The 17,236-nt window shown below is 52.1% G+C and overlaps 2 protein-coding genes across 2 annotated transcripts; both read left to right on the forward strand.

Moving 5' to 3' along the window:
- The first annotated feature begins 2,782 nt into the window (after window positions 1-2,782).
- Window positions 2,783-9,416, forward strand: NAGLU (N-acetylglucosaminidase, alpha). Its single transcript, XM_006833701.1, has 6 exons — window positions 2,783-3,168; window positions 3,838-3,985; window positions 4,842-4,988; window positions 5,122-5,207; window positions 6,012-6,268; window positions 8,206-9,416. The coding sequence occupies exons 1-6, from the start codon at window positions 2,783-2,785 to the stop codon at window positions 9,414-9,416; spliced, it is 2,235 nt and encodes a 744-aa protein (XP_006833764.1).
- Window positions 9,417-10,166: 750 nt separating this feature from the next.
- HSD17B1 (hydroxysteroid (17-beta) dehydrogenase 1) lies at window positions 10,167-16,827 on the forward strand. Its single transcript, XM_006833702.1, has 7 exons — window positions 10,167-10,263; window positions 10,380-10,547; window positions 10,667-10,846; window positions 10,970-11,063; window positions 11,490-11,667; window positions 11,758-11,971; window positions 16,757-16,827. Exons 1-7 carry the CDS (start codon window positions 10,167-10,169, stop codon window positions 16,825-16,827), a joined length of 1,002 nt encoding a protein of 333 aa, XP_006833765.1.
- Window positions 16,828-17,236: the final 409 nt, after the last annotated feature.

Raw genomic sequence — 17,236 nt, forward strand, 5'->3', positions numbered from 1 at the left:
AGGTTTGCCTTTATACTTACTCCCTTCTTGTGCAATCATTGAACTCCAATACCTTTTGAGTTAATCTGTGCCCCTCTTGCGGGGAGTGCCCCTCATCTTTGGGAAGTCCTAACCATCATAGAGATTGGGGGATTTTTCATCACTATCAGGACACTTCTCTCCTCTCTCCTCAGCCTCTCTCTGCCCCAAGGTAAAGGTGCTCTGGAATTTAAAAAGCTGCAGCAAGCCTCAGCCACTCAGATGGACTAACCTCCCAGCTCCTCCACCTCCCCAAACCATATCTAGGTGTAGGGTTACCCTCTGGTGGCCAGACAGGGAAGAACTATTCCTCCTGCCTGGCAGGATGGGGCGACTTTGTAGCTGGGCTGTGAGAAGTAGGGGCCTGGGTTGGCCTGACCATCCTGGGGTGCATAAGCAAAAGACAAGATGGGGAGTGGAAAGCACATTTTCACACACATTAATTTTTTTAATTGCACATAATAAAAAGAGCAAACAGTACAAAAGGCTCTGTTATTAAAGTAATTCTTCCTCCCACCTTCAGAGACCCAGTACCTTATTTACATAGCCTTTAAACACACACAGGTGGGAGTGTATTTTACCCTCAGCTGTGACCTATTTTTAAATTTTAATATAGCTTGCAGAGCTTTCCAAATCAATACAATACACCTTCCTCACTCTTTTAAGCAAATATTTGACATTTCATCCTAAAAAAAATTTTTTAACAGTACTTTACTGTCCTCAAAGAGTTCCCAGCCTAGTAGGAAAAAATTTAAAATGGATTTAATGCCTGCCCAAGTGCAGCCCCTTGTCTCCTCCCCCCACCAACCTGCTAGCCCTGCCGGCATCCCACCACCACGCCTAATAAACTTAGCCCCACAGAGAGGCACCCTGAGACCCAGAAATGCAGGGAAAACAGATGAGCCAGGAGCAGAGGCTGATCAATCTCCCTGGCTCTAAGCTCCATAGGAGTCCTGGTGTGGCGCTGTGGGTTTGCCAGACTGCAAAGCCATTTGAACTGCAAGTTTGGAAGTTCAAGCTCACCAGCTGCTTCTCGGAAACCCTATACAGGGTTGCTATGGGTTAGAACCGACTCAATGGCACTTAACAACAACAACATGCTCCATCAGGGCACATCTCTGTCCAACTTTGGAACTGCTCTCTGGGAAAGGCTGAGGACCTCTAGATTCTGGAAACAACAGGGGAGCAGCGACCATATCTGTACCAAGACTCCTACATAGGGGCTACTGCAGCTGTGGGCAGGTGGTGGCAGAGCAGTGGACTCTTGTATTCTCGTTCAATTCAGCCTCTGAACTCTCTGAAGTAGACATTTACCCTCTTACCCCTTCCCAATCCCCAAATTTCTTTACTCAGACCTAGTAATCTGAAAAAATCTACACCTGCCTCCAAAAGGATGAAGAGATCTTTTAGGAACAGCATTCTTTCTATAGCCTCCCCCAACCACACATTCCTACTCAGACCCTGTATCCAAGTGGGCAACCTGAAAGTTGCTTCCCTTGAGGGATAATTGCTAGAACCCTAATCTGGGCGTTGATCCCAGGTTTCTAGTCCTAACCTTGCTTTCCTAGTGGCTATCGATCATTCTCAATTCACTTTCTCCTCTGGCCCTCAGTTTACCAATCTGTAAAATGAAGACTTGGGTCTGGTTGTTACTCCCTTTGAAAACGAATGGAAAGCCCTATACATAGCCCATCAGGGCCTTCCCACAGCGACATGATTCACTGCCCATCCCTCCAGCCTCTGAGCTTTCAGTTCCCCAAATCCCATAGCTCTTTAACTTCTTGGGCTTCATGTGTGCATGTATTCTGCTGAGTGAGATTCCTTTCCTCCTCCTTTTCCTAGTGAATCATCCTTGATGTTTCAAATTAAGTGTCATTTTACTTGTCTCAGTCTGGTAGCTTTGTACCTTTTTACCGCATTACAACTGTAGGGCAAATCTTTATAATCAGTATTTGCCTTCTAGGTCTTCCCCATTCACCAGCTGCCCAGTTAAGTGTCGTCAAGTTGGTTCTGACTCATGGCGACCCTGTATAGGGTTTCCGAGAAGCAGCTGGTAGGTTTGAGCTGCCAACCTTGTGATTCCCAGTCCAGTGCTGATCCTACAGCGCCACACCAGGAGTCCTAGTTGCCTAGATACGGCAATAGCTAATGCTAAGTACCATGGACTGCAGGAAGAACAAACAAATCTGTCTTGGAAGAAGTACAGCCAGAATGCTCCTTAGAAGCCAGGATGGCCAGACCTCTCTCATACTTCGGACATATTATCAGGAGAGACTGGTCCTGGAGAAGGACATCATGCTTGGTAAAGTGGAACGTCAGTGAAAAAGAGGAAGACCCTTAACGACATGAACTGATACAGTGGCAGTAGCAACGATTGTGAGATTGGCGCAGGACCAAGCCATGTTTCATTCTCTTGTGCATAAAGTCGCCATCAACGACACCTAACGAAAATATTTATTGGATGAATGGAAAGTGACTTGCATGGGGAATAGCCTTATTCCTGAAGTGGTTTTGTGAAAGAAAATGGGTCCCACCCGGCCCTGAATTGATGTTACAAGGGTCACGCGCTCCCCGACCTCAAGTCGTCAGAATACACGCTCAGCATTTAGCCTGAGACCCGGAAGTCAAGTCTCCCTGAGACGGGCCTTTTAGCTGCACGTGACTTGAAGTCTACAGCTGATTGGAAGCAGACCGTTCCGCCCCCTGGCCGCGAATCTCGATTTGGTCCCTGGCTGGACCGCGGGCAGGCTGAGACCGCTGGGCTATGGAGGCGGTGACGGTGGCCGCGGCTTTGGGTTTCCTGCTCTTGGCCGGAGCAGGGAACTCGGCCGGGGACGAGGCTCGGGAGGCGGCGGCCGTGCGGGCCCTCCTGGTACGGCTGCTGGGATCCGGGCCGGCAGCTAACTTCTCTGTGACGGTGAAGCGCTCTCTGGCGGCGGAGTCCGGCCTGGACACCTACCGCCTGAGCGGCGGCGGCGCAGAAGCTCAAGTGCGGGTGACGGGCTCCACGGGCGTGGCCGCCGCCGCGGGGCTATACCGCTACCTGCGCGACTTCTGCGGCTGCCACGTGGCCTGGTCCAGCTCCCAGCTGCACCTCCCGCAGCCTCTGCCCGCCGTGCCCCAGGAGCTGACCGAGGCCACACCCAACAGGTACTCGGTCCCAGCCCGGTGGTTCAAACCGCTCCCCGCGGCCAGGGCGCTCCCCTGCAGTTGCCTCCTCCTTCTAGCCCCGCGGCGCCAGCCCTGCCTGTGAAGTCCCTGCCCCACTTCTGCATTGGGCTAGTCACTGCAGAAACACGTGAGACTAGCAAGGAAATCCAACAACTAACTTCAACTCCCAGATCTGCCCCTACAAGCGATGTGTCCTTGAGCAAGTCCCTTGGCCTCTTGGAGCCTCAGTGGACTCATCAGAGAAATGGAATTATCCATCATACAATGTTGGTTATGAGAATTTGAGGGACATTTGGAGTAGAGTTGGGTCAATACATTTTACTGTCTCCTTTCTCTCCCCCCAACCCCTTGCCTGATGAGGAAGTTTACTGAGGAGCCACGCCCACCCTCTGCTCTAGGACTTGCCACTGTAGGCAGGGATCATTTTAGGATTCTGGGGAAGTGCTGGGGACAGGCGGCAGGTCCCTCGGAGTCTCAGATAGGAGTGAAGCAGTAGAGGGGCCATGTTTGGAACCCCTCCCACTAGACCAGATATGATCACGGGCTTGTTCCAGGACCAGGCCCCTCTCTAAGATATCCCAAGACTTAGGGTGGGGGACATCCTGTCTGCTCTCAGGGACATATGTCAGCTCTTGCCCCTGCCTGCAGGTACCGCTATTACCAGAATGTGTGTACACAAAGCTACTCCTTCGTATGGTGGGACTGGGCCCGCTGGGAGCAGGAGATTGACTGGATGGCGCTGAACGGCATCAACTTGGCGCTGGCCTGGAGCGGCCAGGAGGCCATCTGGCAGCGGGTGCGTGACCTCCTGGTTCCTCTGCTCTCCTGCCCACTGCACCGGCTCATCTGCAGGGGCCAACCCTTTCGTCCCCTCCTGTCTTGGGCCAGCGCAGTGTCAGGTACACAGAGAATAAGGGCTCGAGAAGTGTTTTGAAGGGTGTGCTGTGGTTCCAGTCCTCTGAACACGGGCTCACACTCCTGAGACAAACGTGTAGTGAGCACGCACTTTGTAATAGGCCCCTACTACATACAGCTCATGAAGCAGGGGTTCCTCTGTCCCCCGCCCCACTCTGCATGCACCTCATCCCATAGAGTCCATCACACCAGCGGCTCTTGATCTGCCTCTTCCTTGAGATCCTTATCCACTACCTCAGTTCAGGTTCTCATCCCCCACCCTGGACCCATAACAGCCTCAGAACAGGGCTCCCACTCCCTTCTGAAATGCAGATATGGTAGTGACCTTCTGCTGAGAAGCCTTGCTGGATAGCTCCCCTTTCATCCTGTGTCAGGCTAGCTGCTCAGCTGCCTCTGTGACCTCCACCCAGAAGTCCTCCCTCCCTTCTGGCTTCCCAAAAAGACCTGTTGTCATCCTTGCTCCATGAAGCCTTCTGTCATTCTCTCTCCAGTTTGGGGAAAGCCTCTTGTGTCCCACCTCCTCACGTACATGACAAGCATGACACAGTAAACTCATCTGTTCAGAAACCGATCTGTTTCCCTCTCCTGGACTGTAAGCTCCTTGCAAATAAGGCTTGCTTTCTGTGTGTCTTTATAGCCCTAGTACCCAGCCCAGAAGAGATGAGTGGGTGTTTGTTGAAAGAACTCAGCCAGTAGGGATGAATATATTGCTGCGTGTGGGTTTCATCCCTCCTCAGGTGTATCTGGCTTTGGGCCTAACTCAGTCAGAGATTAATGAGTACTTCACTGGTCCGGCCTTCCTTGCCTGGGAGCGCATGGGCAACCTGCACAGCTGGGGTGGGCCTCTGCCCCGTTCCTGGCACCTCAAGCAGCTTTACCTTCAGGTAAGAGGATGGCAAAGGTGGAGGACGAAAGAGGTGCTGGGGTGGTCATGGGTCTCGGGAGACTGGTATTTGGCCAGCCTCACTCAGTCCTATGGCCCAGGCCCTCACCAGCTCCCTCTCCCACTCCTCCCAGCATCAGATTCTGGACCGGATGCGCTCGTTCGGCATGATCCCAGTGCTGCCTGCGTTCGCAGGACATGTCCCCAAGGCTATTACTAGGTGAGCCCCCCTCATCTCCATGCAGCTTAGAGGGGGATGTGTTTTGCCCCAATATACATAATTTAGAGAGAAACATAAGCTCTGGTTTTAATTCCTGTCTCTGCCTCTGGCTAACAGCCTTGGGCAGATTACGTGACTTCTCTGTGCTTCCATCCCCTCAGTTGTAAAGTGCCAACTCCCCTCAGGCCTCCTGTTCCCACTGCTCAGTAGTCCAGCGGCTGACCTCACTTGCTGCCTTGTATGTGTCTGCTTGGCTGCAGGAGTCTTACTCCCTCACTCACTGAGTGAATGCTTGTCTCACAGTCTGGGGCTGTTAGACCCACTCTGTCCTGGGCCCTGAAGAAACAGTGGCAAAGGTGCACTGAATCCCTGCCCCCAGTGAGACTTGTTAGTGATTAGAGTGGACATAGACCACGGCCCACTGTCAGGACCATTCGTCCTGGGAAGGTGGTCAGAGGCTCAGAGCAGAGCAGGGGTTGAGCCAGGTCTTAAAGCATGAGTATTGTTTGTTTTGGCCAGATACCAAAATAGGTGCCGCTTACAGGATTTTGAGGGGTAACCAAGTAGATAAGCATGGCTTGTGTAAAGGCATGGAGGCCTGAAGCCAAGCTGTGGTCCAGGGCTGTAGGTCAGTAAACTTGTGAGGCTGCGGAAGGGGTTTGGGGCCAAGATGAGAATCTTGTCAGCTGGAGTAGCTTTGTGTACACATGTTCTGGGAATTAGCGGTACTTGCGGGCAGGGATGAGAGTTGGGGTATGTCCCACGTACACCCAGTAAACATCTTGGCTGTCATCCTACCACTAGGGTATTCCCTCTGGTCAATGTCACCCAGATGGGCAGCTGGGGACACTTCAACTGCTCCTACTCCTGCTCCTTCCTCCTGGCTCCGGGGGACCCCATGTTCCCCATTATTGGGAGTCTCTTCCTGCGGGAGCTGACCAAAGAGTTTGGCACAGACCACATCTATGGTGCCGACACTTTCAACGAGATGCAGCCCCCCTCCTCAGAGCCTGCCTACCTCGCCGCAGCCACTGCTGCTGTATACCAGGCCATGACCACAGGTATGATGCCCAGGAAGCAAGAAGGGAAAGTCTGCAGGATGATCAATTTGGGGTGGCAGAGGTCAAGTGGGGATCAAAGGAGGGACTGTGACACAGAACTTTCCAGCATCTAAAGCACTTGTACACACACATCATCTCATTGACGCGCACGGGGGTTGAGAACGTAACCTCTGGAGCCAGATCAGGTCATTTGGCCTCAGAGCCTGGAGTGGTGTTTCCACCCTCCCAGTGCCTCAGTTGCTTCATCTGTAAAACGGGGCTGCCTCATAGGTAGAATGACGCCTGGCTCAGAGTTAACACTGATTGAGTGTTGGCTATCGAAAGTAGTTTCTTTGGTTTTGACTTGAGTGATGCAGTAGGTAATGGGAAGCAGTGTTTCTGCCACTTACAGTGGAGGGAGCGAGGGGCCCAGGCCGGGTCAGGAATGGCTGGGTGGGCAGGTCTCTGTGTCAGCCAGGCCCAGGCCGGGAGCAGATTCACTCAGGTTTCTTGGAGCAGCACTGCCTCAGGCGGACCCAGAGCAGCAGCAGCAGTAGCATGCCTCTCACCCAGACACACAAATTCTCAAGCCCACGTCAGACTTGTTGAACAGGTTGTCCAGGCCTAAGGTCCAGGAATCATTGCTTTCTCAAGCCTTCTGGATAACTCTGATGCTTCATACAACTTGATAAACACCATCACAGGAGCCCAGTTGGTGCCATGATTAAGCACTCAGCTGCTAACCAAAATGTTGGAGGTTCAAACCAACCCAGTGGTTCTGCAGGAGAAAGACCTGGCTATTTGTCCTTGAAAAAATTATAGCCTAGAAATTCCTATGAAGCAGTTCTACTCTATCACATCGGGCTGCTGAGTCCAAATCAGCTCAGCAGCATGTGCCAGCACAGTCTTGGTGCTCCCAGCTGTGGAGAAAGGGCAGGATAGGGGAAGATACATGTTGATGGAATGTCCTGTTGCTGGGGGTAGGGGGGGAAGGAAGTGAGAGCAGATGGAACAACTCCCCACTTTTCACTTCTCTGTTTAGTTCTGACCAGCTGCCTCCATATCACTTCTTTCTCTGACGTTAGCCACCCGGAATGAAGTCAGAGCTCACAAATTAAAAGGACCCTGTACTACAGACTGGTAGGCAGATGCTAGTGACAAGTTTGACTTCTGACCTGCTGGCTGCAAATTCAGGGTTTTTCCCACCACCTCTTCAGGATGCTAGCAGTAAGCTCTGGAGACCCCCAGGGCTCCCTCCCTTCTGACCTACTGACTCCTTTGGGTTTGATAATGTATAGAATTCACAGAAAGTACCGTACTTATGAAGAAGAAGATACAAATGGGAGCGAGGAAGAGGGTGAGGTCTGGGGGGGGTGGGGGGTCCCAGCACAAAGCTCCAATGGGGTCTTCCATAAGCCAGGCACAGACCTTTTATTTGGGGTCATGTTGGTGGTGTTAAGTGCCATTGAGTCTATTCCTACTCATAGCAACCCTGTGTAGGGTTTCCAAGGAGTGGCTGGTGTGTTTGAACCGTTGACCTTGTGGTCCAGTGCTTATCCTACAGCACCCGAGGACTCAGTAGTCACATGTGTTGCTGTTCTTAAGTACCGTCCAGTTGGTTCTGACTCATTATGTAATGCAGATTCCAGCCCTGTATTTCTCCCCTCCTGTGTGCGAATGCCACTGGGGAGTCATGAGGGCTCTCTCCCCAAGTCACCTCATCATATCATCTCATCTGTTCCATGGAGCCTGGAATCTTTAGAAAAAACACATAAATTCCAAGGTTTTAAAAAGATATTTTATCTTAGGAACCAAGGACAAAGACCACATTCTTTGGGTAAAGGTAAATTCTAAACCCCAGAGTGTCTTGTGGTAGAAAGAACCACTTATCTGAAGAATGGGGAAAATGTTCCCCTGACCCTCTTCTCTATTTCCCTTCCTCCCTTCCCCCTCCACAGTAGACCCTGAGGCTGTGTGGCTGCTTCAAGGCTGGCTCTTCCAGCACCAGCCCCAGTTCTGGGGGCCTGCCCAGATTGGGGCTGTGTTGGGGGCTGTTCCCTGTGGCCGTCTCCTGGTTCTCGACCTGTTTGCTGAGACCCAGCCTGTGTACACCCGCACGGCTTCCTTCCAAGGCCAGCCCTTCATCTGGTGCATGTTGCATAATTTCGGGGGCAACCACGGCCTGTTTGGAACTCTGGAGGCTGTGAACCAAGGCCCTGCAGTTGCCCGCCTCTTCCCCAACTCCACCATGGTGGGTACAGGCATGGCCCCTGAAGGCATTGGCCAGAATGAAATGGTCTACGCCCTCATGGCTGAACTGGGCTGGCGGAAGGACCCAATACCAGATTTAAGGGCCTGGGTGACTAATTTTGCTGACCGGCGGTATGGGGGCCACCAGCAGGGTACAGAGGCAGCATGGAGACTCCTGCTCAGGAGTGTCTACAATTGCTCTGGCGAGGCCTGCAGTGGGCACAATCGCAGCCCACTAGTCAAGCGACCGTCCTTACAGATGAACACCACTGTCTGGTACAACCGATCAGATGTATTTGAGGCCTGGCGGCTGCTGCTAACAACTGCTCCAACCCTGGCCACCACCCCAGCCTTCCGCTATGACTTGCTGGACGTCACTCGCCAAGCAGCCCAGGAACTGGTCAGCTTGTACTATGAGGAGGTGAGGACTGCCTACCTCAACAAGGAGCTGGTTCACTTGCTTAGGGCTGGAGGCGTCCTGGTCTATGAGCTTCTGCCTGCATTGGATGAGGTGCTGGCTAGTGACCACCACTTCCTGCTGGGCAGCTGGCTGGAGCAGGCCAGGATGGCAGCGGTCAGTGAAGCTGAGGCCCACTTCTTTGAGCAGAACAGCCGCTACCAGCTGACCCTGTGGGGACCTGTGGGAAATATCCTAGACTACGCTAACAAGCAGTTCGCAGGATTGGTGGCTGACTACTACACCCCCCGCTGGCAGCTCTTTGTGGGGACATTGGTTGAGAGCTTAGTCCAAGACGTACCGTTCCAACAACACCAGTTTGATAAGGATGTCTTCCAGCTGGAGCAGGCCTTTGTTCTCAGCACAAAGAGATATCCTAGCCAGCCGCAAGGTGACACTGTGGACTTGGCTAAGAAACTCTTCCTCAAATATTACCCTCAGTGGGTAGCCGGCTCCTTGTGACGATTTGATCCTCCTTGAGTCATGTTCTTCCCAAATGCCAGGTCAAGGCAGGTTCCCAGGGCCTGCAACTGGACAAGCATCACTGGAGGTCCTCAGGTCTGAGAGAAGGAATGTAAGACCTGCTGATAGGATCAGGTATGGGGGAGTCTAGCTGCCCTCCACCACCATTCCGAATTTGGTGTCAAAGTACTGTTTTGTGTCAAATCAATAAACTGATGAATCAGTCCTAGCCTGTCTGTCAGAGTGAAAAAGTCATTATCAGGATGCCTGGGAGGACTCAGGGTGGACCCAAGTTCAGCGTGGACCCAGGTGTAGGGCCAGCTCCCCCCCACACCATCACTAGCATCAACTTTCCCAATTTAAATTTTACCCCCTGGCCTTTGAGCTAAGCATCCCCTTCGAAAGTATTTATTTTCATCCCCTGGGCAGCAGGCAAACTCTGGAAATGACACTTGTGGTAGGACAGAAGTGCCTAAATGAGGGGCCACACCATCTTGCAAAGCGAAAGTCCCTCCTCCCGCCCTCTGGGCAGCAACAAAGGCAGGTCAGGTGTTCCTAGTAGGTGCCTCATTTCTGCCTTGACCTAGGGCAGGGTAGGGAGCCACCAGGCATCCACAGGCAGGCTCAGCCTTGAGATTACACAACAGACACAACAAGAGGTGGGGGCACCCGCAGGCAAGGGTGGGGCCAAGTAGATATTTAGCCCTGTGACCAGAGCCTGTGACTAGCTATCTGCAAAAGGTTCTCACCATGGACCGCACTGTGGTGCTCATCACCGGCTGCTCTTCGGGCATCGGACTGCACCTGGCCCTGCGTCTGGCATCGGACCCATCCCAGAGTTTCAAAGGTATATGAGGATACAGGGATGGGGATGCAGAAAAGGCAGAGCCCATGGCCTCAGTGAGCCAAGGGAGAGGAACAGGGATTCAGATTCTTATCTTTGCCTAAACCTTGAATTTCCAGTGTATGCCACGCTGAGGGACCTGAAGGATCAGGGCCCACTGTGGGAAGCAGCTCGGGCCCGAGGATGCCCTCCTGGGTCCCTGGAGACACTGCAATTGGATGTGAGGGACTGTGAGTCTGTGGCCGCTGCCCGTGCCAGTGTGGCCGAGGGCCGTGTGGATGTGCTGGGTGAGACTTCCCACTCCTGTGTCCAAACCTGGATGCTCCGAAGCCCAGGGAACCCCAGGGGCCAGGCACAGGCTGAGGGCGGTGGGTGAAGCAGGCGGGCTATGTCTCTGTCCCTGCAGTGTGTAACGCGGGCCGGGGCCTACTCGGGCCGCTGGAGGCACACGTGGCTGGCGCCGTGGACTCTGTGCTGAACGTGAATGTGGCAGGTACAGTGCGGATGCTACAGGCCTTCCTGCCGGACATGAAAAAACGCCGCTCTGGGCGTGTGTTGGTGACCGGGAGCGTGGGAGGTTTAATGGGTAAGTGATCTGCGGCGGGACCGCGGGGCAAGGAGGTGGAGCTTCGAGGAGCTGTAGCTAGCTCTTTACCAGAGGCATAAGGAGACCACCTCATCTTCTCAACAACCTCATCTCCCCTTTAAGCGCTGCCCTTCAACGCCATTTACTGCGCCAGCAAGTTCGCCCTAGAAGGTTTATGCGAGAGTCTGGGGATTCTGCTGCCGGTTTTCGGGGTCCAGTAAGTCACCGCCCCCTCACCCCCAACCGTAGGAGCCCCAGCACCCGGTCTTGTTGCAACCATTCTCCCCGCCCCCTCCCTGCTCCTCTTGTATTTGTTTTGTGCCTGGTACTGTACTGGGTATGCATGATACCTTAGCTCTCAAGGCAACCTTCCTGGCGAGGTATTGTTCTTGGGAAACGCAGTCTCAGAGAGGGTATGTGATTGGCCCAAGGTCACACAGCTGCGAATTCGAATTCTGACTCCAGGGTCTCTCCCACACCCTCAAGTGGCCACGAAGCGCTTTATGGGTAGGAAACCGCTGTGCAAATGCTCCGGTTGCCCCGAGCTCCCGCCATCTGTGCACTGACCTCTCCTGACCTGCTTCCCCTGCCGCTGGCCCTGGGGGCTCCGGCTCCCCACCCATCCGCTGCTGTTCGCTTGCAGCGTGAGCCTCATCGAGTGTGGCCCTGTGCACACCGCCTTCCAGGAGAAGCTGGAGGGCGGCCCTGGTGGGGCGCTGCACAACGCGGACGCCGAAACCTGCCATCTCTTCTCCTGCTACCAGCGCCACTATGAGCGGGTCTTCCGTGAGGCGGCACAGAACCCGGAGGAAGTAACAGAGGTGGGTGCCGGGTGGGACACCGTGAGATGGGGCGGCCGCTGGGCTTGCACCCCGCCCGCACTAGCTCACGGATTCCTTATGTTGCTGCAGGTCTTCCTCAAGGCCCTGCGCGATCCTCGGCCCGCGCTGCGTTACTTCACCACCGAACGCTTTCTGCCCCTGTTACGTATGCGCCTCACCGACCCCAGCGGCTGCAGCTATTTGGCCGCCATGCACCGCGCAGTGTTCGAAGATGAGTCAGCCGAGGACCCCGAGCGCGCATCAGCAGAGGCTGGGCCTGCGGGACTGGAAGTCCCTGAGTGTGGTACCCCTCCTGCTGCCCTTCAATAAAGGTTTCCTACTCTGGTATCGTGGTGTGGCGCTGTGGGTTAATGCGCTAGACTGGAGAGTCAGTTTGAACTGCAAGGTTGGTGGTTCAAGCTCACCAGTCGCTCCTTGGAAACCCTCTAGAGGGTCGCTATGGGTCGGAACCGACTCAAGATGGCACATAACAACAACTCTGGTAGCGTAGTGGTTACGAATCAGGTTGCGAACCTTAAGGTCAGCAGTTCGAAACTACCAGCCGCTCCGTGGAAGAAAGATGAGGCTTTCTGCTCCCGTAAAATTTACAGCCTCGGAAACCCTGTACAGGGTCGCTATGGGTCGGAATCCACTCCGCGGCACTTAACAACAACAACTCTGTCTGCAGAGCTTTCCTTTGAGCCCCCGGGGGTGTGCAATCTCCGCGTGGGGGTAGTGGTGTGCTGTCCCAGCTCTGCGGCCCTTGAGTGACCACTGGCTGGCTTCTGGCTTCTGATGGTGCTGGCCATGAGTGGGTGATCAGGGCAGGTCCTATTAGTCCTGGCTCTAACTACAGGAAACCTGAGGGCCAGAGAGAGGGAGGACTATTCAAGGTTTAAGCCACCATGTCTGTGACATAATCAGGGAATGATCTGACCTTAAATACCCCCAAAGGGCATCTACAGCAGTGTTAGATGGACCCAGGTGGGAGGAGTTGGGACCCCTTTAGCCGAGACCTCAGGCTAGATCCTGCATTTCTCTGGGCCAGTTTTCTTACCTGTAAAATGGGTATGATAATATCTATCTCAAGGGTGGTTGTTAACAACCGCCCAGTCTTCTGACTCCTGGCCACCCCATGTGTGTCAGAGTGGAACAGCCTCCATACGGTTTTTAAGACGGACGTTGTGGAGACAGATCTCCAAGTCTGTCTTCCCAGGTGTCCACTGGTGGGGTTGATGGTATTACTGTGCGCTGACAAGTCAATTCTGACTGACAGCGACCTTATAGGATAGAATAGAACTGCCCTATCGGATTTCCTAGGCTGTAATCAAAGAGCACAGCCTTCGGTATGGATTACATCTCAATGTAAAGAAAACCAAAATCCTCACCACTGGACCAATAAACAACATTCTTATCAATGGACAAAAGATTGAAGTTGTCAAGGACTTCATTCTTCTTGGATCAACTATCAACACTCATGGAAGCAGCAGTGAAGAAATCAAACAATGTATTATATTAGGTAAATCTGCTGCACAAGACCTTTTTAAAGTGTTGAAGAGCAAAGATGTCAGCTTGAGGACTAAGGTGCGCCTGACCCGAGCCATGGCATTTTCAATAACCTCATATGCATGTGAACGCTTGACAGTGAAGAAGGAAGACCGTAGAAGAATTGATGCCTTTGAATTATGGTGTTGGATGAGAATATTGAAAGTGCCACAGGCTGCCAAAAGAACCAATAGATCTGTTTTGGAAGAAGTGCAGCCTCCTTGGAGGCCAAGATGACCAAATTTCGACTCTCATACTTCAGACATATTGTCAGGAAGGACCAGTCGCTGGAGGATATCATATTTGGTACCGTGGAGGGTCAGAGAAAAAAGAGGAAGACCCCCAACAAGATGCATTGACCAAGTGGCAGCATTGATGGACTCAAGCGTGGCGACAGTAGTGAGGGTGGGCCAGGATCGAGCAGTGTTTCGTTCTGCTGTGCATAGGGTTGCTATGGGTCGGTACCGACTCAATGGCACCTAACAACAACAACAACAATCTTTACAAGGAATCCTGGTGTGGCACTGGGTTACTGTGCTGGACTTCAAAGTCAGTTTGAACCACCAGGTTGGCGGTTAAAGCTCACCAGCCACTCCTCAGAATCCCTATACAGGGTCAGACCCGACTCGACAGCACTTAACAACAACCTTAATCTTTACAAGAACAGATCACTGGTGTTTTCTTTCTGGGAGCGTTGGGTGGATTTGAACCACAGACATTTTGGTTAGCAGCCAAGTGATTTCATCACTGTGGCACCAATGAAATAATGCCTGAAAGTCATCTAGCAGATGTACTAGCAGGATTATTACTCCTAGTATTCTTATTATTATTATAAGCGCTGTCGAGTTGGTTCCAACTCATAACAACCCTGTATAGGTTTCCAAGGAGTGGTTCGTGAGTTTGAACCACCAACCTTGCAGTTCAAACCGACTGTGCAGCCGAGTACATAACCTACAGTGAGTGCCACACCAGGACTCCTCCACTAATATTCTATTGTTATTATATTCCCATTCAAAAGCCAGATGTGTAAAGAACAAGGCTAAATGAATCCAAGAGAGATGGTCCCATTTCCTACCACTTCCTCCTCCCCCCAACTACTCCCAAACAAAACAGGAGAGGTCTCTACCAGCCCCAAATGGCCTCTCACTATGGAAATGGGCAGTACCTGCAGTTCCTGGTTGATCTACCCAATGGTCTGTCCACCTTCCTGGGCACAGCAGAGGGGGCATGAGCGTCAGAAATCACAGAATTTGGTTACAAGGTTGTGGTAACACGCTCCTTCAGTCTTCCTGGGAACCCTGATGCATGTTATATTGTTAAGTGTCAACAAGTTGGTTTTGACCCATAGTGACCCTGTATAGAGTTTCCAAGGAGCAGCTGGTGAGCCTGAACCACTGACCTTGCAGTTCAAACTGACTTTGCGGTCCAGCACTTTAGCCCACAGCCCCACACCAGAACACCTGATGCATGAGAAGGGTGGAAAGCATGCTAAGTGAAGAAGTTGCAAGCAGAGGAAAGGAGCCAGGCCCCCACTAAGGGACAGTACTGAGGCAGGTTTGTAGTCTGAAAGCAGGGAAAGAGCAAAGGGGGTGATGGTAGCAGAGAGTTGGAGACGTGGGAATAGACTAGGGCTCTTAGGGCTCTTGTGGGGAATTGGAGGAAGGAGGCGCTAAATACAGCCTGACCTGCCTTTACTGCCATAGAAGGCTCTTCTCTAAGCCTGTTGCACTGCCTGCCCTGTGCTCTTGTGGAACAGACAGGAAGGAGCCGCCTCACCTTGCTGGCCAGATGGATCTGCTGCCCCTACTGCACCTCGGAAGGGGACAGGCCAAGGTGGAATGAAGCTCTGAGACATAGGACCTGTTCTGAGTCCAGCTTCTCTCCCCTAGGTGCTCCTTTGTGTCTCAGTGGGAGTCTCTGTATGAGGGTCATACCTGGGGCAGGGCTGGAAGGAGACATGCCATCCCATCTTGCCCATACATTCATTCATACCTTAAAAACCTCATGCAGTCCTGTGACTCTGAGTGGAATTCATATGTTGATGAGCCCACCTTAAAAAAAACAAACCACCTATCTCCATGGTTACCCACAAATTCAAGGTTTGTAACTTCAACTGCCTACTCATCTTTTCCACTTGATATTTAATAGACCTAATGGGCTGCCCAAAGAGCAACTCTTCAGTCCAAAGTCATTGCTGCACTCCTTGACTCTGTTTCTCTCTCCAACACCACACCAGGATTCCAGGCTGTATAGGGTATCTGAGAAGCAGTTGGTGGGTTTGAATCACCAACCTGTGTTTTGCAGTCCAGTGCTCATTCCACAGTGCCACATCAGGAATCCATCCAGGCTGTACGTTGTTGAAGTGCTGTCGAATTGGTTTTGACTCAGAGACCCTGTATAAATTTCCGAGGAGCAGCTGGTGGGTTTGAACTACTGACCTAGTGGTTCGCAGTCCAGTGCTGATCTTACAGCATCACACCAGTTTGTTGTTGTTGTTAAATGCCTTTGAGTTGGTTCTGACACATAGCAACCTTGTATACAGTTTTCAAGGAGCAACTGGCGGGTTTGAACTGCTGACGTTGTGGTTCGCAATCCAGTTCTGATCCTACAGCGCCACACCAGGAGTCCACACCAGCATTTAGGAAGCATTAAATACACATGTAAGGACTCTAGTAGCGTAGTGGTTATGAGTTGAGCTACTAACCTCAAGGTAAGCAGTTCAAAACTACCAGCCATTCTGCAGGAGAAAGATAAGATTTTCTGCTCCAGTAAAGATTACAGTCTCGGAAACCCTACACAGGTTCACTATGAGTTAGAACTGACTCCATAGCACATAATCAACCAAATACAGATAATACTAAATAATCGTTACTGTGTGTGGGCAAGGGAGTCCTATTGATATAGTGAGTGGTTAAGGGCTCAGCTGCTCCCTAGAATGGATGCAGCTGGAACCCACTGCAACTCCAAGGAGAAAGATGTTACAGTCTGTTCCTGTCAAGATTCTAGCCCTGGAAACACCATGGGACAATTCTAATTTGTCCTGTAGGGTCAGAGCCACCTGGATGGTAGTGGATTGATTTCTGGTTTGGCGTGTGGGCATAGGACATCATCACTTTCTGGTAACTCTTCCTGTTTGCCTCTTCAAATCGGGTCCTCTGTTTAAAACTCATCTTAAGATGCCTTTGTGGCTCTACAACTCTTTGATCCTGGACTCCAAAATCAGTTCCAAGTATTGTGGCGCCTGAGGCTGATACACTTTAAGAAAAAGACTACAAAGGACAAACAAAATTACGAAGAAGTGTTTATTTAGTTCAGGATAACGAACGCATGTTATTCCAGCCTTGGCGATTCGTTTACCTTTCTTCTGAGATCTCTGGGCAATTGATTGAAAATGTTTCCTGATAGATAGCAGCCTGGTTTGCCCTCCCCACCACGAAGACTCTCACTAACTAGCCTTTAGCATTCATTAGCTTCATGGTAAATCCGTCACCGTTGGACTCCGTTTTGGCCTTTCAGATCCCCTGTCCCCACTTCCTTTTCTCAGTTTTACACGCAGAACTCTTCGCGTTTAACGACCCCACAAACAGGCTCATCGCTGCATCTGGCTGGTGCTGAGAGCACCCCAGAGGAGCCGGAAGCACCGGCTCCTCGCATGACTTCCCTAGATGTCGCCTGAACGTACAGGGCGTATTTTCTCATCTGTGAGATATGGACGGTTTTGTGCCTTTCACGTGAGGATTCTCGGACTAGGAAGGAACCAGGCGGGCTTCGGAGACACAAACCCTGGTTCATGTGCAAAACCCTACGACACCCACCTTCGTCTCCATAATTTAAGCCGAATGTTAGTTCTGGCTTTGCTGTTGCCTGCAGGGTGACCCGAAGGCGATCCATGAAACGAATCTTCAAATTTCCTTTGCCTTCTCCATTCAGGTTCCGAGGGGCTTGGACCCGCGACTACGGACACTCAGGAGCCAGCCCCGCCCCATCGGCTGGACCGGCACCAAGTCACGGTAAAGCTCGCGAG

This window comes from Chrysochloris asiatica, unplaced genomic scaffold (assembly GCF_000296735.1).
Source record: "Chrysochloris asiatica unplaced genomic scaffold, ChrAsi1.0 scaffold00007, whole genome shotgun sequence".
In the NCBI taxonomy this organism is placed as follows: Eukaryota; Metazoa; Chordata; class Mammalia; order Afrosoricida; family Chrysochloridae; genus Chrysochloris; species Chrysochloris asiatica.